General features: G+C 35.7%; 2 protein-coding genes across 6 annotated transcripts in view; one reads left to right on the plus strand and one right to left on the minus strand.

The window, feature by feature from the left end:
* Positions 1-23,675, minus strand: part of LOC113504196 (WD repeat-containing protein 7) — a 108,111-nt gene that overhangs the window by 60,761 nt on the left and 23,675 nt on the right. The window lies entirely within an intron of this gene.
* On the plus strand, positions 12,677-19,681 carry LOC113504199 (cuticle protein 1-like). Its single transcript, XM_026886372.1, has 2 exons — positions 12,677-12,999; positions 18,926-19,681. Exons 1-2 carry the CDS (start codon positions 12,988-12,990, stop codon positions 19,379-19,381), a joined length of 468 nt encoding a protein of 155 aa, XP_026742173.1. The 5' UTR covers positions 12,677-12,987; the 3' UTR covers positions 19,382-19,681.

Here is a 23,675-nt window from a genome sequence, read left to right on the forward strand (position 1 = left end):
ACAGAAAAAATATTTTTTCAGTTTGAACCAGTAGTTCCTGAGATTAGCGCGTTCAAACAAAGAAACTCTTCAGCTTTACATATTAGTATAGATTAGAAATACCAGGACAAAGATTTGTGGAAGGACTTTGAGAGGCCTTTGCTCAAAAGTGGAACACAATTAGATAGATAAAAAAAAATTGTTTATAAAAAAAAAGTAAGTATAGATATAGATATAGATTATAGATACACCACAGACACTTATAACACTAAGTGCTTAATACGATCTTTGACTAGTTGTCAAATAAGAGGTAAAGATTATATGAAAAATAGAATCAAAATTCATTTCTTCAAGATAGGTTAGAGACAGCACCGTATTGCCCACTTTAATACCATATTCAAAAATTATTTGAATAGTAACTATCGTGAGAATGATTTATTATCGCGCGTATTTTATCGGGATTGTTCGACTAGTTTCGGACCCAACCGGAGTCCTTAACCATGAGCTGACGCGACCCCGCCGCGTCAACTAAAATTATCTCACGATAACATACAACCAAGATAAAACCTCTGAATTTAGATTATAAACTATCTTTGTACAAAATTTCGTCCAAATCCGTGCAGTAATTTCTGCGTTAAAGAGCGTCAAACATCCACCTATCAAAAAAAACTTTCACGTTTATTTTACGTCCAACAATGTTGTTACCTCTGAGTTAATATGGCGGAAGTTACTTAGCAACAGAACCCCACCCACATAGTTTTCATAAAATAGATTCTATTCAACAAGCATAATAATAGTTAACTTACGTATAAATTGGTATAATCATAGATCTATTACAAGAAATTCTTGCATAATTAACGAAGATTAACGCCTATGTACAGGCTGTTGTTATGTTAAAAGCTTTCAATTAATCTAAGAATTATTTTATATCTGCTTCTGTACGCAGTTTTTCGAGTGAACACAGATCTTGGTACTTTGAATTAATTATGAAATCAAAATTAATTGAAAGATATTTTTATTTGTAAAACATGAGTACAACACACACATAGTGTGCATGCAGGGTTCATACATGAACATATGGCTATTAGGTATATTTTTGTAGGTAAAATAAAACAGTAACCAAGATTCACCCCCTATTCAGCGACGCAAATCAAACATTTTATATCGCCACCTAGGAAGCGGTGGCGAGACGACCTCAACGCTTACCAACCAGGCTGGTTCCATACGGCCCAGAATAGAGAGTCGTGGAAGGATTTGGGGGAGGCCTTTGCCCAGCTGTGGGACACAGTAGGCTAGGAAAAAAAAAACAAGCTCCTGGCAAAATAGGTGTTTGGACTGTTGGTAGACAGACAGATGTATAAACAATAAACACTTAATATTAGGTGTTTTAGAAAAAGAAGTATATTACCTACTTCCTTGATTCAGAGAGGTACGAAAAATTGCAAGTTTCTAAGTCACAATTAATAAACATAATGTCGTGTCAACCGGCTCACATCAAACAATTCGACCTGAAACTGTCGACTATCTAGGTATGCTAGCAGAAACCTAATGTATTATTTCACTATCTGGTACCTATCCGTCTAACATGCCAGACAGCACAACACCTTTATCTTCGACCGACACAATGTAGCCGTCAATTACGAAAATAGGTCGTTTTAGAAATGGTCTGTTTAGAATAATTTATTTTAAAATGATTAAATAATGCAACAGGTTATTTATTGGGATTACTACCCCTACTAGGACTCTGTCTGGGTCCGAAACTATTCAAGCAATCGCGATAAATTCGTACTCTCTCTTAGCAAAAAAATATAATGATCACATTTAGAATATTTATTAAATTCATAATATAAACATTAATAATTAACGACACGAACATTCAAAAGTATTTTTTAACTCATTTACTATTCATCTACTTTTTGAATTATTGAAATGAATTATCAAAATTAGTATCAGCTTTCAAACAGCATCACAGTAAATAGTGTATTCATTTAGGACTAATAATATCACAAGCAAAGACACACACATACACTCAACACCCACTTATCTATCATACCAAATAAGTACATTCCCTACTGCAAAAAAAAATACTCACACCATAAGCACCAAGGTTTTATTTTAAATTTTTAACTTGCGTACTTTAAACCTAATTTCAAAAGAATGTGAAATATGTTAACTATAACACATAAACAACGCTATAAAGTAATAAGCAACAATTATTATAATTACGCTGGTTACGTAAATTTTGCGGTAAATTGTGGAGTAAGGTTAAAAATTAACGGTATTATAAGTTGTATTTTTATCAAGCCCTTATGTTTACAATTTCAGTTGTGAACCATGTGAGTATCAGGGTTCGCTATTGTGCTAGGTACGGTATAAATTACATCAAAGTCGATCTCGTTGTTAAGGAGATTGCTCGTAACAAACAGATAAAAGATACTCTACAATTGGCGAAAGGAAGAGCAAAAACGCCATGCAAACTATGGCCTACGGTACAAGGGTAGGATGAAACACTCTGGTAGTTGTAGCCAAAATACATGCCTTTCCGCCTTCGCCAGGGCCGATAAAAGTCCATGAGAATTTCCACGAGGCAAAAGAAAGGCAATGAGATAAATGTTCATAATTATATCATTTACAACAAATTTATTCTGTGTTTCAGAAGGCACATTGTATTGTGGGTCCCAGTTCTTAAACATTATATTTTTGACAATCGTTACAGTTAGTCAGAAGCTACAAAGTCTAACAACCAGTTTAACTATGGGGTATCTTGTTGCCCAGGTAACTGGGTTAAAGAGGTCAGATAGGCAGTCGCTCCTTGTAAAATACTGGTATTTAGCTGAATCCGGTTAGACTGGAAACCAACCCCAACATAGTTGATAAAACGCTAGGATGATGAAATTTACAATAACTTTACGCAGCTATCAAAACAACGTTTCATTTACTTCAAAAGTTAAGAGCGAGGTAAATATTTTAACTAACTGTGTCCCAGTTAAACCGGTACGTTCCATTGTGAACTGCATAACTCCAGTTCAATAATTAGCGTTTTACTGTAAGAGATAATTGCGATTACCTAAATTTAAAGCTTAATCTTAATCTTGAGTTAGAATTTTTGATGTAAATACTCTAAAGGGAATATGCCTAGATCACTTTCCGCACTCAAAACGCTCGAGGACTCCAGACTTCGCGTTTTTGGAATGCGGCGTGATTTGTTAGATGGTGACATGATTCGACAAAGTATGTTTCTTCACTTTTTGGGCAGTATTGAATTTAATCCCTGTGTCGCAATGGGCGTCGCAAACATTCAAGTTACATGCACAAGGGCAGCAAATTAATGTGAGTGGTTTTAAAAAGCTAAAGATACAAAGATCAGTAATAAAAAAATCACGCAATTTGTTTATAAGACAAGAAAACAATGATGAACAAAGAAACAAATAAGGTTCCAATCAAGCAGACCCAAGCGCAAAGCGACTCACGCGCACGATTCACGCACGATCGACTTCACCTGTCACATTGACAGCTGGCGTCTATGGTATTATACAGAGTGACTATAATATTAGTCAGACTATGTCAAGAGCAAAGGAATCATTTCATTAAGCCATTATGGTAGTTCATTGTAAAATAAATAATTCATTCGGGTGTGGTTTACTGATCAATATACTTGAAATGACCTTGCGGTTATAAGCATTTTTATGCAGGAGGTGCAAGTTCGATCCCAACGCAAGCAAAGTAATATAAGACTTTTTCAAAGTTGATATTACATGTCATTTTCTTAATTATTCTGAGACAGAAATGACATTTAATATATGGATTACTGGATGAAGACAAAATTATCGCAGCTATGCTATTCGAATGCATAATGTAAAGATTCCGCTCTACATTCAGACAGATATTTATGGTATTTATAGATACAGGGTGTTAAGAAAATACTAAGAAGAAAAAACAAAAAAAAAACTATTCTATCAATTTTATTTAATTACTCCATCAGAAAAGTGTAAAAACCCACACTTTTCTGATGCCCTAAAAAATAGACAAAAAGATTTTTAATAAAACCTGCCTTAAAATACAACCTATTTTAAGTCCTACTTCTGTTCGCTTCAGTTAACTTCAGACTTTTGAGTGGAGAAAGAGTCACTAGCTTTATAATCTCTCGTTTCTCTCTTTTTTGGGCTTAAAACATTTTTATATCATTTTCATTTTGAATAGTCCAAAATTAGAAGACATGATGGTCTTAAAGTTACAAAAGATCAATTAATATTCATCGGTTTCCACCAACTACTAAACAAGACAAATTGAGATAGTCAAAAATATTTTTAACAGGAGTTCTCTTTTCATTGACCAAGATTTTAACATGCAAGAGTGATTTAAACGGTCGACCTTCTCCAAAATCACGAAAAATACTATATTGGTCAAAGTATCAGTTATAAAAAACAATTAACACTAAAATATAATTGAGTTATTACTAAGGTATGCTGACAGGAAGCAATTGTAATGGCCGCTAAACGCTGACCTGTTCTTTGTGTGATATAAGCTAATAATATAGCTAGTATTTTAAGTGAGACACTAAGGTTTTAACGGTAGGAGATAGGCAGAACTACTTTGTGTTGTATACGAGTAATGTAAACTAGGAAGAATGTTTTTTTTGTAGCCCAAAAAACATTTGTATGGAAATTATATTGGTTGGGAAAATTTCAGTTTTATCGAATTATGTTGGATACCTTATTTTGGGGTATCGTATCCAAGGGATAGAAATGGGCTTTGCATAATAATCTCATACATTTGTGTTATTTTTTTGTGCTCTTGCATAAAGTTATTTTTAATAATACTATCTATTATTTAATTCAATACGCAACTCATACGTCTTTTTGTAAGTATAAACCTTATGCAGGTATATTATCGATTCCAAAGAAATACTCTGCATAAGTTTGTGCACTTTTCTCGCATTTAAAAATTGTCTGGACTTTAAAAGTGGGACTGGGACCCTGAGTTTGTTTCTACATTCCTTCTCAGAGTAGTCAGATAGGAAATGTCAACTCCAGCGTTCTCAAAAAACACATGTTAAAGTGATGATATATCCTACTTCCATAATATATGATTTCTGACAATTTTAACCCTATAAGTGACACAAATTTGACTAGCCCATTGGTATATTAAAATAATAGTTCTTTTCAGCCTGAAAACCTGTTTCCTAACGATTGAAGAACCTCAAGGATACTGCGACTACAATACCAAGTAAAACCCACAAATATTCAAATTCACATATTTGCATGTTAGTTTACATCCGGGCGTTTCGTCGAACGACTGATTTCACAACTTAACAATTGCCAACAATGAAATCATCGGCCTAGCCTTTTCCCAACTATGTTGGGGTCGGTTTCCAGTCTAACCAGATTCAGCTAAGTACCAATGTTTTACAAGGAGCGACTGCCTATCTGACCTCCTCAACCCAGTTACCTGGGTAACACGATACCCCTTAGTAAGACTGGTTGACAGACTTTCAAACTTCCGAAACACGGAGGAACTCGTTATGAAAAAGATGGTCACCCATCTACGGACCAATCGCGTCAAGCGTAGCTAGACCTGTGATCGACTCACTTATGCACTTTTAGCTTAGTCACGAGCTCCTTTGCTAACAATGAAAGTGTTACATTTATGAACCTCACTTGTCACGCTAAACACGTGTACCAAACGGGGTGACCCGGACAGTTTATGTCAGAGCATGTGATTTGAATTGTATCATGGTAATTACTGATGCGAATTTTGGGCATGAGTAATTGTGAGTTAAGCTACGCTTGATACGGGTGACCGTCTATGACATAACGAGTTCCTCCGTGTTTCAGAAAGCACATTAAATTGTGGGGTCCCGGATGTTATTCGTACTTTGACAGACGTTATGGATAGTCAGTCAGAAGCTGGAAAGTCAGACGACCAGACTTCGTAACGGGAATTGTGTTGCCAAGGTTACTGGGTTGAGGAAGTCAGATAGGCAGTCGCTCCTTGTAGAACACTAGATTTAAGATGCTTCCAGTTAGACTGGAAGCCGACACCAACATAGTTGGGAAAAGGCTACGTTACCGCATTAAGTCGGTGCGTGGTAATACTTAACGATTCATATTCAACATAAGGATAAGGATTCATTTTCCAAAAACAGTAAAACGACACGCGATACGCGATTCCGCTTTTCTTCACTTTCATCGCTTAGTCAATTGTACTTTCGATTTCGTTTTACTTTCAAGGACAAGAATACAAATCAATCTATAAAGAAGAGTTTAGACAATAATAAGACATACTAGAAGATGAATATAGGGCAACTGTTTCGAAGCCGACCCTAATATGGCCTGGAACTACAGAAAAAAATATAATATTCAACAAATTACACACAACGCCATCTAGCGTCAAACTAAGCGAAGCTTTTATCATGAACATTAGACAACTGTTAAACATACATATTCTTTATAAATACATCAAATACTCACAAATTTTACCTGAACAAATGATCACGTTCATCACACAAAACATTTGTCCTGGATAGGAATCAAACTCACGACAGTACGACTTCTAGTATACTAGGTACAATATGAGCAACCAAAAATAAGTTACCAAGCTATATTTTAGTGATCAAATACAGATCGCAATAAATAAACAAAATCAATTAACTTTTTGGAGTTGACAAAAAAATGGCGCTTATCGAATAAAGTTTTTGTCACCAGTAATGTCAAAGACACGATCAAAATAGAATCGATAAAGTTTTTATTGATGTATCGAGATCAGAGTACCGGCTTGCATTCCGATATATTGAAATGGGTATATCAAACGTTAGTGAGTATATTAGGTTAAATAATAATGGAGCTTCCACGAAAGATTGAGAAATAAATATTCTGTCTTCAATATGAATGCATTGGTAGCCGAATTAGAACGGCGCACACCACTGCTCTAGACGGATCGCGGGTTCGATCCCCGCGCAGTACAAGTATTTAGTAAGCAGTTCTTAGACAAATGTTTTTATGATGAGCACGATTATCTGTTATGTGTCTAGGTGTAATTCATCCGTAATATTTAAGCAGGTATTTAGAAATATAGGAAAGTTTATTATTTGTCTAGTACTCATAACACAAGCTTTGCTTAGTTTGAGACTAGATGGCGTTGTGTGAAAGTTGAGGAATACTTTATGAAGTAAAAAAAACAATAGAAAATTTTCAGGCTATTCAAAAACCCAACAACTACAACTGATTGTTGAACTATATTCGACGACCTCCGTAGTCGAGTGGCGTACGCACCGGTTTCAAGGGGTCGCTAGCTCTGACGTCCCGGGTTCGATCCCCGGTCGGGTCAATGTAAAAAATCACATTTCTACATTGTCTCGGGTCTGGGTGAATGTGGTACCTTCGTTGTATCTGAATTCCATAACACAAGTGCTTTAGCAACTTACTTTGGGTTCAGAACAATGTATGTGATGTTGTCCGCATTTATTTTATTTAAAAGATCTCAAAAGAAGCATACCCTTTCGATAAAGGACACCAGTCGTCCTCAAGAACACTAGATTTTGATAAATCAACTTTCTTTATGCGAATCGTTTTAAGGTGAACTTCATGTAAATGTCTTAATATTCAGACCATATTGAAAGAAATTGCACTGACTGTTTAATGGAATGCCGTTTGCCTGATTTACAGTGGTGGACAAATTAAGTGTGGCACGATTTAATTAAAAATTCAAATTCTACTAACAACTCAAACAAGTCCAACTGAAACAAATAAAGGTAAAACACATATTCGAATAGCCCTATTTAACACAAACTCACACAAAAAGAGCAGGACTGGACAGTTTCTGATAGAAAATAAAAATAAATTAAAGTTCTCAAGGCTGGAAAATTGTTTTGTTGGACTTGTGTCCCTGTACACGCTTTTAATGAAATATGTGTGAAATGTGTGTGTCTCTTTGTGTTAATCCAAGGGGCAAGCTACCTCCCCATCAAAATTTATCTAAATCAGTGTAACCGTTTAAGCGTGACGTACAGGCGCACAAAATACTTAACCATTTATAATAAAGAGTAATCATACGATCATATAATCAGCTATAGGGCGGGTGTTCCCGCTTTATAGGTCAAAATAACAGCTACAAAAGCTGTTACCATATCTCTGGCCAGCAGTGTAAAACGAAATACAAATCGGTGTCGGAAGGTCGACTAGAATGAAAACTGACGAAATACCCGGCAAGGATTGCGGGGTGAGGGCGTGGTGCTATAGTTAAACACAACTGGACATTATGCCCACGATAACATTTAGAAATTACTGTATAGGGACATTTAGAAATGACTGCACGGATAGCCGAGTGGTTGAGGTTACCACGCCAAACCTAAAGTGCGCGACGTGTCGCGGGTTCGATCCCCGCGTCGGACAAGCATTTTTGTTTTAAACGACTCCTGCAGCAAGGCATTTAATCGTTGTGTTGTAAGCATTCCTGGATTACAGAATGTTTGTGTTAAGTCTAGGTGTTTGAATGCTTGTGCATGTGATTTGAATGTTTGTAAAACCCCCGCGACACAAGGATTAAATTCCTTAGGGCGGAAGTAGTTTAAAACAAATAGATCAATATAGAGTTGAAATTGGCGCGAGAAAGGGGAGGTTACGAGGAGTTTATGCCCAGCAGATTTCTTGAATAAATTTTCGCAGACGATTCGAGAATTATCGCGTTGCCATACCTTGCGGCGGCGCGTAGCTCTGGTATCTGTAATATTGTTTAAGAACAAAAACATACAACCGTCTTCAAACAAAAACTACTGAACCAAACTTGATAAAATTTGTATGCGACCAAAAGATAGCGTTTTTCAACGTCAAGTGAAAAACGAATCAACTAAATCGGTTCATCCAGTCCGAAGCTCCAAGGACACAAACATGAGAAAAAAGAAGAACGGAGATTCTCCGTATTCAAAATCGGTTGAAAAACAATTATGCATGTATATTAGCTGGCGTCAATGTATTTCATAGGCTAAACAAGCTTATAAAAAAAAAGATAACATTTAATACCCATAATATACTAGGCAGTGCGGTCCGATGAATTAATATGATATTACAATTAATATGTAAGCGAGCAGCTGCCCTTAAAAATAATTGCGAAGTTATCCTTGTGTCACACCGACGTGTAGCAAGGGTAATAACTAAATATTTTTGCGATACGTTTTTTGGATAAACATATACAATAGAAACTGGTCAATTATGAGTCGAACTTGTGACACTGTGATTCCATACAAGTATACTAAGCTCGGCTAAAGGTCTTTTCATAATTTGTGAAGGAAACGATTTCTTTTCATATTATTATACTTTTTGCCCTAATTAGTTATTTAGAAATTAATTAATGAAATAAGCATAAGTATTGACCTTTTTCCAATTCAATTCAATTTTGGTATTTCCATTATTTAATGTGGTACAGTTTGTGAACTCAAAAATTTGTTTCAATTATGGACCCAGTCGGGCACAGCATAATTTAGGAGAAGAGTAGCTATGTTTAACAGTTCATGTATGTTAGGTCCTCCATGTCTGTTCTTCTATAGTGCAGCGATGGATGGTCCTTGTATGAAGCAATGAGTTGCATCTCATTGCCATACACAGACACAAAAACGCAGATGACGTAGCACGGCGGTTCAGGTTTAGTCAGTAAGAGTCTGACACTACCCAATTCCTCCCCCGAGGGAGTGGGTGTCCCATCTCATTTTACATTGAAGTTCTCAACAAGGCCTCTGCATGTTAGATCTGTATCCCCGTGCACGGAATAAGGACCGAGTCTCTACTCATGAAGTTAGACCGTGAATGAAAAGATACTATCCTATATTAATGTCAAAGAAAATGGATGAAGTAAGTAATCATTTACTTATGTCATTTGCATGCATGTTTGTTTGAATGATGAATTGCCTCACTTGAGTGGTTATGATTATCTTAAGATAACGCTCATTATTGTGTTGTTTTGTACTTAAATTGTAATGCAGTTTGAACTGAATTTAAGTCTATCAGGCGTCTCTCGTTGATCTATTTGCACATGCCATTTTCAACGGACTTAAAAAAGTTTTGCATTTTGCTTTTTTTTCTCATGCTATGTATCTTGATTTTTTTTTTAATTTAACCTGAAAAAGTTGTCGTTGGTTCCCATAACACGTTTTTTTATACACTCACTTTCTTGTTTGCATGTATCAAAATCAAAAGTTTTTATTTCAAATAGGTCGTTTTCCGGCACTTTTAAAACTACGGTAGTGACTCTAGACGCCGCCGCGTTAGCTCACGATTAAGGACTCCGGTTGGATACGAAACTAGTCGAGCGATCCCGATAAATACGCGTGAATAAACCGTGGCATCATTTAATAAAATTGTATATTATCCCTTTTCTAGAGTACCTACCTATAACATATTTTAGTACTAAATTCGCCGCGCTCGCTTCGGTGTGACACGCGGCAGGCCTACACCTCTCGCCTTACTCGCTACACATTGTGACAGTGTTTTTATTTGATACTTATCAAAACACTTCCTGCTCCGCCTCGGTGATCAACACTATTGATACAGACTTCATTACGTATAGATAACGTGGTGGTAGAAATATTATTTACCATCATGTTATTAATACAGCCAGAATCTATTATTTTCGTTTGCAATAGTCTTATTTTCTACACCTGACTTTTTTTGTCTTTTGCTTTCTGTAACCATAGGGGAAAATCGACACCCTATAACGAAGTTCCGCTGTCTGTCACCAGACTGTATTAATAAACCGTTATGGGTAGTCTATGGAAACTTTTCTGATGGTGCATTACTGTTCCCAATTGAACGGAAAATTTTAAATCTAATCGTTGTTCAACAACGGTTCTTAGAGTTCTAAAAATATTTTCACTAAGCCTTTTCGTACGGACTTTTCACTGTCGCGAACTCGACCAAATTTTTCAAATTTACTTTAGAGCGAATTTGAACTTTACTGAACACCCAAAATATTAACTCCTGTCTAAATATTATAGAGTCTATATCAAGCATTTAGTGCCAATGAAGGTATTAATAAATTCTTTCCGCGATGATGACGTGAGCGCCTATCGATATTACTCCAAGTATGTGAGACAATTAATGTAATCATAATTATATTATCAACGAACAGCGCCATCTATTATCAAACTAAGCAAATCATGTATTATGAGTACCTACTAGACAAATGATACTCATATATTACTAAAACTAAAAAAATACATAATTTAGATGAAGTACTTCCAGACACAGAAAAAATCTTGTTCATCACACAATGATAGATCTTGGGTGGGAATCGAACCGACGACTAGACCAACATTCCAGTCAAATTCATCATTCACATTACTTAACATTTCATTGAACTGAAGATTATTACCTAAGACGCGTATTTTCTAGTAAAAGACTACGATTGTTACTGTTAACGTGTGATACTGAATCTTAGGCTCATTACATAAGGTTCATTTTATGTTTTCCTTAACATTTTATCGAGAAGATGCCACTCATCTTCCCGACAGGTCACACTCACATCGCTTTTATCCATTTGTGATGCTTATTTGTGTAAAGTTTTGACAGGACAAATGTTTGTGTGAAGCACAATCATTTGTTCTGGTTTTGGGTGTAATTTATCTAGCTGACCCAGCCATTTTTTTACCAAATTTTATATGCTTATTCAGTAGGCCTGAGAATCGACTAACATCTATTTTTCATACTCCTAAGTGATAAGGGTTGCTCACACAAAAAAAAAATATTTTTTGGACGAAATTGTTTGTTTTTATTTTTTTATAATGTGGCATTAAAAATACATAGAACTAGAAATTCGGCCAAACAACGTTTTCTGGGTCAGCTAGCATTTAATATATAAAGCTGAAGAGTTTGTTTGTTTGAACGCGCTAATCTCAAGAACTACTGGTTCAAATTGAAAAATTCTTTTTGTGTCGAATAGACCATTCATTGAGGAAGGTTTTAGGCTATATACCATCACGCTGCGACCAATAGGAGCGAAGATACAATGGGAAAGTTGAAAAACAGGGCAGATATAAATCATAACTTATTTCTTCTAAAAACGCGGACGAAGTCGCGGGCAACAGCTCCTCGTAGTGTTATTATAAACGGAAAAGTTTTTAAGTATGGATGGATGCTTGTTACTCTTTTCTCGCAAAAACCACTGAACGGATTTAGAAGAAACTTGGTACTAATATCTAGATAGTTTTTATTACACAGATAACACGTAGGATAGTTTTTATCCCGATTTCATGTTCCGACGGTTAACTAACACAGTGACACGAGAATTTTATAAATTAAATCAAAACTAAATCAACAAGGTACATTATTACTTAAAAGATTTGCTTTAATCGTTCAAAAGCAACAAATTTTTAATTTAACTTGGTAAAGTTTTAATGAAATAAATCATCATCTGCATATTTCTCATGGACTATAAACAATATTCCGTCTCAAAAAGCTGAAATGTAAATGTTCTCATGTTGAATAAACGATTTCTTTTAAACATTAAAAATTAAACCGCACGAGATGGGCGGGTCGGATCCTTGAAACTATTTCAAATAAATTAAATCAAGACAAAAACCATAATTTAATAGTAGCTTGATCCAATATCTGCGAAAAAAAATAATTTTATAATATATAATATAAAGAGAATAAGATATTTTTTAAATCGTACAAAAAATTGTTTAAGTCATAAAAAAAATCATATTAAAGTGTCTTCAATAAAAGTATAAAGAAATGCAATACTTATTCAACCAGCAAATTCTTAAAAAAAAAGCGGAATATTTTCTCAAACTTCTCAATTCAAACAAACGTCACACCGACAAGACAGATGTCAACAACAACTTTTTTTTAATTTCATTTTTGAGACCTTGCCACCTCAGTGATCCGCCTAGTCTAATCCTTCGGTACAGGTACTTGCTACACTTTCAATATCACTACACCACTTGTACTTGGTATAAAAGACCGCTGTAACACCAGAACAGTATTCAGTAGCTCTCGAGCAGTCAACAAGAAGTGCACGATGAGATTCCTGGTAAATATTCCTTTTTTTTACAATCCAAGTGATAACAAAACGTGATTAATAAAAGTGATTTTGAAATCAGTGCTCCTAAATTAATATTTAAAAATTATTTGTCAATTCTAATATAAATTAAATATTTCACAATTTAAAACAAGCACAAAAAATATTTTGGCGCGTAAAATCTTTGACATGTCAATTTCTTGTCATGTAACAGCAGACTAAGGAAATGCACCATACAGCCTAAAAAACCAAAACGTTTTGTTATCACTACTAACCTCATCTTAAGTGTCTCACAAATAATATATTTATATAACTAATCTATATAGTAGAAAACATTTATAAATTGCCATAAAAGGTTTTCAAAGACCATTCTTTGTTAATCAATATTGATCCAATTAAGAATAACGAGTAATCACAATGTGTACGACAAGGTTAAAACATTAAACTTATTTCTTCTATTGAAACCTGTTTGCACAAGTGTGACATGTTTTACCCGACTGCGTCAGAAGGATAATGATTTTAACTAGATTTCATGTCAAATTGTTGCCTATATGATGTAATATTGGAAGTCTTTGCGGGTTACCGCAATTTTAAGACTGATTTTGAATTTTAAATAGATCAACTAATATAAATTTTCGTCATATTTCCGATCATACAACAATTGATGCAGCATTGTTTTTGTCATTGCGAATAATATTAAAAACATAATTTTGCAACCTAAATATCTTACGAACACAACCAATAGCAATAACCCCATGCAATTTAAATAATAAACAGATTACCTTACACAGTCATAAACAAAAACATGCAAATCAGAATAATGTCACAACATTAAAACCTTATTGCAGAACAATAACAGATAACTCTATCTCATTACCATTTGTCTATGACTAAGCGTTGATTATCTGTGACACGTCAAATGCAACTTTAACCGCGTATATAATGTCAAACATGTGGTTTTTGTTGTTACGAATGATTTCATATAAAGATTTCTCAAATAACTTCATCTGGCGTGTTTCTATGATAACCTGTACATGTTTTCTGTATTTTAATGATAATATGAGTCAAACTTTTTGAAATCGCTCTAAAAAACGGTATTAAACCTTATGTTTTGCATAACTATATCAATTTTTCCCGCCACAACACTAAAAAACTTGACGTAATTAAAAAAGCACGTGTCATTACACATTTACAAAAAAACACTAACACAGTTACCAAGAAAAAGGCACCTCACAATGTATTCTAAGATAAGAAGAAAACTGTTTAATAACAATGCAATTAATTAACATCAATATAAAGTGGTCTGATTAACGTGAGAAATATCCTCTTTTATGAAGTCGGTTAAGTCGTTATGACGTCAAGCTGTCACGGAAATAATCAAATTGACACATCCGTGCGTGATTTGACAAATTAAAGAAGCACGCGATCGCATACAATACAATGATTCCATTTTCTTTCTCGCAAAGATTAATTTGATAATTATAGTTGATTGTCTGTTTTAATTATGAATCGATTTCCCAAACCTCTATAAGAGTTGAATTTAATAATAACGTGACACTAAATTATTTTTAAACAGTTGCAATCTCTTTTAAATTGTAGAAAATCGTTATGATTGCCAATCCTTTATAATTATTTTACCATCCTCTATAAAGTACGACACGGCCTTAAGCCGATTCTAGTGAGAATAGAGACTCATCCAAAAGATTATTTATGTCCCAAACTTGAATACGTCAAAATAACTTAAATTGATCTAAATACTTAAAACTACTGGTCAAGCCTTTTATATCACAAAACCACACCCAATCATTACTTCCTCACATTAAATCGAAATCAAATTACTTTGAACAAAAAACTGTCAGTCAAATACACATTCCATTCCACGCAATGTCATGATCAAGGCTGTCAAAAAAACGCGCCTTAAACGAAACGTCAAAATAACAATTGTTTTTTTTAAGGCCGTTTGAATATGGTTGGCTAATGCGTGGTACGCATGCCAACGTGCGATATTATCAAGGTTTATTATTAATTAATAGATGACAATAGTATAGGACAATAACAAATACTTAATTATATTCGAGAAATACAAAGCAAGTTGCAATACATTGCGCAGCCGCGCAGTTCTGGTGTCAAAAGAGATGTATCATAATAATAAAATAATCCCTGATTAGCACAAGCATACACACATATGTGTCATAAACAAATGTTTCTTCCGAGTCTGAGTGTCTTCGTACAAATGACTTGAATGTTTAAGAAACCACCGCCACACAAAAAAAAATACCATTCTTATTGCGGGAGTTTAAAAAAGAAAGAACAAGATACATCCAACCAGCCCGTACTGTTCATTAAACAGCATTAAAAATCGTTAGAAACTTTTTAATACCAACATTACTCTCATAGATAAATAGGCGATCGTATGCAGACCAATCTGAGGATATCAGTGACTTACACAACTTCACAACACACCTCAAAGTTGAATCATCAATTTACATATCTCCAAGCAATTTTCTGCCCGATCCACTTTACCTGTTTCCTCATTTCCAATTTCTTTCATAGTTGAATAAATAGGTATTTGACGGCGTACACTACCGCTTTCTTACTATTGCCTTCCTATCTTTCTACTCTTCAAAAAGTAACTTCCCAAATAGTTTTTACTTCAAATTAGTTGTTAGTCCCGGTTTCGTTCACGTAAACCGATTTGGATATGCAATTCAAACAAAATCTAAGTCTATTATTGCATTCAGACCATATTCTTTCAATTTAGCAAGATTCATTCATAAAAATTGTCTTTTTTACCATTCTTCTCTTCGTACGATTGTTTTAAGCTTCTGCCCCCTTCCCGCCCCCCTATGCTGTGCATTTGCCCTTGATAGGACAGTACAAAAACAGAGGATGTTTTGAACCGTTTTCGGCAAGTGATAAACAGTTTCCCAAATTAATACTCCCTTTCAACCTTGCAAAAAATATTACTTAACTCAAAAAAAGACTTTAACAATGCTCTCAATTTGGCAACAACATAAATAATTTCCAACACGTGCGCATATCTACATATACTCTACAACACTAGCACGCATGCTCGCATGCATGTCATAACATGTCAAGGTCTCTCATTTAGAAGTCACATCACTATTGTTGATACTGTATCGTACGCACCGTTATGATGCTAAACAGTTATATTTGGTATTTAGAGGTCGAATTTATAATAAGGAAAAGTTTGAAATATAATAATATACTTGACTAGTCCGGACTAAATAAATACTTTTTTAGGGTTTCCTGCAGAAAGGGAAAAACAGAACCCTTCGCCGTCTGTTACCAGGGTGTATCATGATCTGTAATAGCTAAATAGTTAAAATTTGCACAATTTGTCGCATTGCAATAGTTTTCAGAAAAGGTAGAAGATATCTAGCTAATATTCTGTCACACAGCTGAGAAAAGTCTTCATCTGCTTCCTCTGGCGATCTCGATCCCCCAATCAGTCCCATATAATATTCTTGTCAAATCTCTAACACACGGAAAAACATTATTTACTTTGCAAAATAACGTACCTCTTAACTAATAGGCCAATGTCACAAACCATACAGCCATAACTGCCAGTATTGTCACAAAATGGCGGCTTGCGAAATTATACGTAAAATATTTAGGCGTAGGCACACCCTGTTGAATAGTTGTTTCATGATAATTTAGTGCAATTGAGGTTGTCTATAAATAATTCGATATATTTAGATTACTTTAGATTTTATAATTAATGTTATCGATACTGTAAACCTTTATAAATAATTTCGAATATTGTTAAATACATTATTCAATGTTTTGTAGTCCGTTTTCAAATTCTTGAGCTGTAGCTTATATCATAATATTGATAAAAGAATTTCCAAAATTGATTCAGTACATCCTGAGATTACCCATTACAACATTGTAAAATCAGAAACTTTGCTTCCTTTTAACAAGAATCGCAAACACTTCTTAAACAACCTAAAAAGAAACGTCATCTCAATTTGACATTACAAACAAACGCACAGAGCGCGACGTATCGCAAGTTCGATCCCCGCGTAGGACAAGCGTCTGTGTGATCCACGAATGCTTGTCCTGAGTCTGTGACTTGAAAGTTTGTGAAAGCCCCGCGACACAAGGATTCAAATCCTTAGTGCGGGAGTCGTTAAAAAAACTGTTCATAATTCACAGAGGAAAACATTTAAAAAAAACTTGCTTATCAGTAATACATACACAAAATCGGTTATCAATAAACGCATTTACACAAGGATGCAAACCGTTGCGAAAATCCTGCAATCAATTATTAATATGTGTATTTAGCAACGTAAATAATGCAAAAAACAGACAACAGGGCAACGAAGGGCAACATAGATCATAATACATCAACATTAGAATAGAAAACGTACAGTATTGCCAGTATAACTTGGAGCATCGGGGAAGAGCTACAAAATATCTCTGTCTCTGTTTCACACGTACAGCTTCTATACTTTGAACTCACTCTTACAAGCCTTTTTTCTTTATCGAAGCGCCAACTTACTTAACAAACGTGACCGGTACTGTATGTGAATGACATTCCTCTTCGACAAGTGACGTGACTTTGACTTATCAGTTTAACTGCACATATAGCTGAATGGCACGAGTTCGAACCCAGCGTAGGACAAGTGTTCGTGCGTTCCTTAAATGCTTTTCCTGAATCTGGACTTCTTTTTATGCTACAAACTTGGATGTTTGTCAATGCCCAGTCCGTTTTAAAGAAAAAATAAAGAATATACAACATTTATTGCAGACCACAGACCATAGAACACATGAAAATAAGATTTAATAAACAAATAAAGGGTGCTACAATTTATAATTCTTTAGCATCAAGTATCTACATTTAATCATAAAAAAACAACGACAATATTGCCAAACGAAAAAAAAAACAAAATGCAAATAGAATTTTGTCATCAATTTTTTTTTCGATTCGAAGCAACAATTACATTTTAATTAGCCGAATGTTAATGAAAATTATAAATTCTGCCGGCAATGTGCGGTATAACAAAAAACAGGAAGTTTGCAATTGTATGATCGGTAATTAGGCCACACATAATTGTTTACGTAAAGAAAGGTGCATTTGTTTTTCAAGAGAATTGTGCTGTTACGATATTGAGAATCAATAATTATAACCAAATTGTAATTATCCCACAATTGGGCAAAGACAACTCACATAGTTACAACCCGATTTGTCATTGAATAGAGAAAAAACTTCTTGAAATTTAAAAAAAATCTACATTTCTGCCGTTCCAAATTAAAAAAAAAACATTAATATATTAAATCAACGCATTCATTTCTAATTTAAAATAGTGCTAAGGCCATAAAAAGCGAACCAGTTATTAAAATAACAAGTTGTTAACGGATAACGTTGGAACGGAAGAACTAGTTATAAACTATGGTTGTTACGAAACACGCATGCCTAATTCAAGGCGTTTTAGCATAATAATAACTAGACTGAATACTAATAATGTGACGGTTGTTTAAACAGTTAATTCGTTTAACTTTACGATCTGTTAACGGTTTTAAATAACTATATAGTTACGTAAACCGTTCATTTAGGACTGGATAGTTTTTTGCTTGTTGATAGCAATCGATTATATACGATTATGTTAAGTCTTTTGTTCAATGCAATCAACATTGATAGATCAGTGGTTCACGAGAACGTCTAATAAGTATTGTGAAATGTCGCTCTTAATAAATGACCACTTGACATAATGCAAAATATTCTGAAAAGAAAAAATATATTCGAAAACTGAAATTTGCCTTTAGATGAAATCTATTTAAGAACAAATCCTAATGACAACAGTCAGCGATTGCAATAGCCTTTCTGCTGCTATTAGTCCCAGAGCTCCTTCGAAATCATCACCTAAACAAATAACTTCATTCCTTTTTCTAAAAACTCTTTCTTCTTCCCCAGATCGCTTTTGTCGCCCTCCTCGGCTATGCCTCAGCCTCAGCCCTGCTGAGCCCCCTAGTCTACGGGGTCAACCATGGTGACGCTCAGGCGGCCGCCATCGACGCCACCGTAGCCGCCCAGGACCACGCCCGTGCCTTCGGCGAAAGCCAGGCCCGTGCCGCCGAAGCCGCCGTCCAGTTCAACGCCGAAGCCGCCCGCCAGGTCGCCGAGACCCAGCGTGACCTCCACGAGAACGCCTACTGGGGTACCCTCGCTGCCAACCAGAACGCCGTAGCTGCTGCCCAGTCCCACGCTGCCGCCGCCAGTGGTGTCGCCGCCGCCCGCGCTGGCTACGCCGCCGCTGCTGCCCCTTACGTAGCTGCCCCCTACGGCATCGCTGCCCCCTACGGCATCGCCGCCGCCTACGGAGTCCACGGCATCGCCGCCCCCTACAACCTCGGCTACCACGGCTGGTAAATCGACTACCGACACCATTAACCGTTACTTAAAAAATAACCGTCCCAACGAACTGTTATTCTTCAAGTAACCGTTATTGGCAATCCCTTCGTCGGTTGTATCTGGTAACACTGGTGGTTTTCCGATCGCCAGTGTTGCCAGGTAGCGGTTGGCTTAGGGTTGTGCTACACCACCGCAACAAAGATAGAATTCTGCTCAAACGAACTAAGGTCTCATATAGTAACTCTCTTTGTAAATAAAAAAAGTTTTATACATGCCATCACTGCCAAAGTGTAAATAAACACGTTTTTACAAAACAGATTTGTTATGTTTCATTTTCCTACTCCTAAAACATTCTACTCTAATGCTGAATATTTTATTTTTACCAGGTGACCTGTTCCTTCGACTTGATATATCCAGTGACCTTAACAAATAACGTGGCTTTCTATTAGAAAAAAAAAACAAATCGCAATCTTAAAACTGAGGTACAACACAAACTTTTACCTATGAATTCTAATGAACACAAATCATATTTCTTTGAGAGCCTTAAAACCAACAACATTTGTGAAATTCGATGAAATCATTTATTCTGTAGGTAGGATATTTCATCACTTTTAAATTACATGTCTTGATATCATCAACATACGTCTATCTCACTAACCTGAGAAGAAATGTCGAAACAAACGTAGGTCTATACCGATAAACAATCAAGTGTATAATTTTAATTTAGAGATGCAGTTAGTCACTATCGCATTACAATAGAAAACTTCAAATGTATATGAATGACATTCCTCTTCGACAAGTGACATGACTTTGACTTGTCAGTTCAATACATTTGAGGCATACGTCAGCGTTAGCGTGAGGAGTAATGTTGTGCAAAGACCTGTAGTTAATCATACATCATTATCCTATCCCTTTCCCAACTGTTTTGGGGTCGGCTTCCAGTCTAACCGGATTCAGCTAGGTACCAGTGTTTTTTACAAGGAGCGACTATCTGATCTCCTTAACCAAGATACCTGGGCAACACGATACCCCTTAGTTAGACTGATTGTCAGACTTAACAAGCTTCTGACTACCTGTAACGACTGACAAACATGTATGAATAACAGCCGGGACCCACAAGTCAACGTGCCATCCGAAATACGGAGGAACTAGTTATGACAAAGATGGTCACCCATCTACGGCCCAACTGCGTCAAGCGTAGCTTAAACTGTGATCGATCCACTTGGGCAGGTATAACTTAGCCACGACCTCCTTGTAGTTAGTCATACCTTAACTAGAAAATCGAATCGAAACAAATCTTAAATCCAAATAACCAATTTTCAAAATGTAACTGGTCTAGCTAACATAGTTCTTGATATACAGTATTTTATTTAAATTTTGAAATCACAATACTTGCTTCAGTTACGACAATAATTTACAAGATTAATATGTAAATTCAAAACAGAACATTTACAAGGAATATATCAATTAAACAAACGACTTACAAACATGATATTCAGAATAGAAAACCTAGGGCAACAAAATTAGCATTGTTGAAAATTTATGATTACATTTAGAAACTTGTTTTTCTTTAGACCATTTGTCTGTAGGTGTGTTTCTAATAAAGGTTATGGATAATTAATTACTAACTATTATTATTAATCTGATTAAAATAAAATACCCAATTATTATAATATCTGTACATGTGCTCTCCCTGGCAGCGTGCTAGACTAATTTTTGTTTTATTTGTTTGTCCTATAAGTGTCCCCACAACCTTTATTCCTAGAAGCTTTGACATGCCTTGACATTCCTGTTACGGATTTGTTTAGGACTACATATATACTGTATGTAAATTTTCATTAAATTATAATTATTACTGTTTTCGTTGAGCCGCAATAAGCTGTGAACATGTATCAACAGCGCTTGGAAAGCAGTGACGGTCGAGCATTATTGGAAAAATGTCCAGATTTGGCAATGTATACCCTATCCCGATGTCGGCTAGCCTGTTACCCAAGCCGCGGACACATAGATATATTATGTATAAACTTATAACATAAATACATATTATAGTATGTTGGGATCGGCTTGAATAACAGCCGGGACCCACAATAGGGATGATGACAATTTTTTTTTGCAGTGTCCGTTTTGTAGTTTTTTGTATAATAATGGATACGTATTTTTTAATTTGTCCCGCAAACATAAATTGACCAAATTACAGTGAATGAAACTTACACGTGACGTCACGATTGAGTATAAATTTTACTCTATCGTTACGTCACAAGCCCGCTCTCCTAAACTTTAAAGCAGTTAATCTTTGTCAATTCTAGTTTTTCTGAAAAAGGAAAAAATACGTGTCCATTATTATACCTATTTAAAGTGCCTTCCGAATAACGGAGGAACTCGTTATGACAAAATGGTCATCCATCTACGGATCAAGCCCATCAAGCGTAGCTTAACCTGTGATCGACTCACTTATGCAGTTACGCTTATAGTTATTTATTGGGCACAAATACACATAGTACCTGTGCTCATATAAACAGAACATCTGTTTCTACCTACGCATTAATTCCAAAATGGCAAAAACAAAAGCTTCTGGAAATTTCGCGACCAGCCCTATAGGGAAATGGCAAAGCAATATGACCTTTACGCCAATGGTAATAAGAGTTAATTACATTTGTTAGTCTGTTGATCTCGTTTACTTGATGCCTGGACTGCCTTGAGGAGGGCGTAGGCTTTTGTTGGTTCGGACACACGGGTGGGAAGTTTAGACAACCATTTTAATACTATTTTACTAGTTTAAATAACTATTTGCAATAAATATTTCAGCAATAATCTTCTGTTTTCCATCGTCTGAGCTGAGTACCAGTGTTTTACAAGGAGCGACAGCCTATCTGACCTCCTCAACCCAGTTACCTGGGCAACACGACACCCCTTGGTTAGACTGGCTGTCAGACTTTTTCAAGCTTCTGACTACCTGTAACGACTGTCAAAGATATGGGAATAACAGCCAGGACCCACAATTTAACGTGTCTTCCGAAACACGGAGGAACTCGCTATTACAAAGATGGTCACCCATCTACGGACCAACCGCATCAAGCATAGCTTAACCTGTGATCTAATCACTTATGCGGTTGTAGTCTTTAAAGGAGTAAAATCTAAATTCGTGTTTTGTTTTATGTGTGCGATTTTTTTTATTCTTTTTTCATTTAACGTGAAATAGCTGTCGCTTGTCAAATTTCTTTTTTCAAGTTTGGCTTAGTAGTTTTTTTATTTGAAATCGGTGGTGTGCATTTGTTGTAAAAATAATCTCCTGCAAGGCAAATAAACACCTACTCCAAATCCACCAACAATTTGAAGTCAATACAAACATTTATAGCTGCAAAAACATACCCGCCCACGGCTAAATCGAATAAAACCATGTTTTAATTTAAGGATTCACCTACCTCCCTCCCATAAGACATCGAAATTCATCCAACCTTTCGGGCATAAGCAGTTCCAAGGTGTCAACTCCATACCAAATTACATCGAAACCAGTCCAACAATTTAGGCTTAAAGAGATAACCAACATAAACATACATAGAGTGATATGCTTTAACAAGTTCGACACCCCAGAAACCCGTGTGTCATATCATTTGGACGAAATAACTTATGAATGTAGATCACCTTGAGGGACGAAATGAATTCAACGAGATGTAATTACGCACATACATTAGCGGCAGGCCGGCAAATGTCAACGTTGCCTGCACTTCCTCGATGAATACGTATCAAGTATTAAATAAAGTCCTTTAGCTGTCAGTCAAGAAATAATTTTTGCATGAGTTTAGACAAACAGGGTTTTTTAGCTTATAAGAAACAGTGCGGAGGAAGCGGTGGCGAGACGACCTTAACGCTTACCGCGCAGGCTGGTTCCATGCGGCCCAGAATAAAAAATCGTGAAAGGATTTGGGGGAGGTCTTGCCCAGCAGTGGGACACAGTGGACTAGAGAAAAAAAAGCCTTAGTTTGGTTTAGTGATATTCACATAGTGATGAGACCCAAGTCATAGGTCTTAAGTTCTATGTACCAAGTCCTAGACTTTTAGACATCTCGAATGTTTTGTGCATTTAAAAAAAAAATCTACCCTATTCATGCTTCGGTATACATGAAAAAATGAGGCTCCTGCCCCTGATCTCGAGTAAATTCATAGAGAGTGCACCTGATTTGACTGCTCGGATAGCCGAGTGTTTGAGGTCACCACGCAATTTCAATTTCATCGTTTGATATAAAGGTTGATCCGATTAAAAGTGATTAAGAACAGGGGGACATAATTCAAGTTTAATACAAAACAAACCATT

Source organism: Trichoplusia ni, chromosome 21 (genome assembly GCF_003590095.1).
Source record: "Trichoplusia ni isolate ovarian cell line Hi5 chromosome 21, tn1, whole genome shotgun sequence".
NCBI lineage: Eukaryota > Metazoa > Arthropoda > Insecta > Lepidoptera > Noctuidae > Trichoplusia > Trichoplusia ni.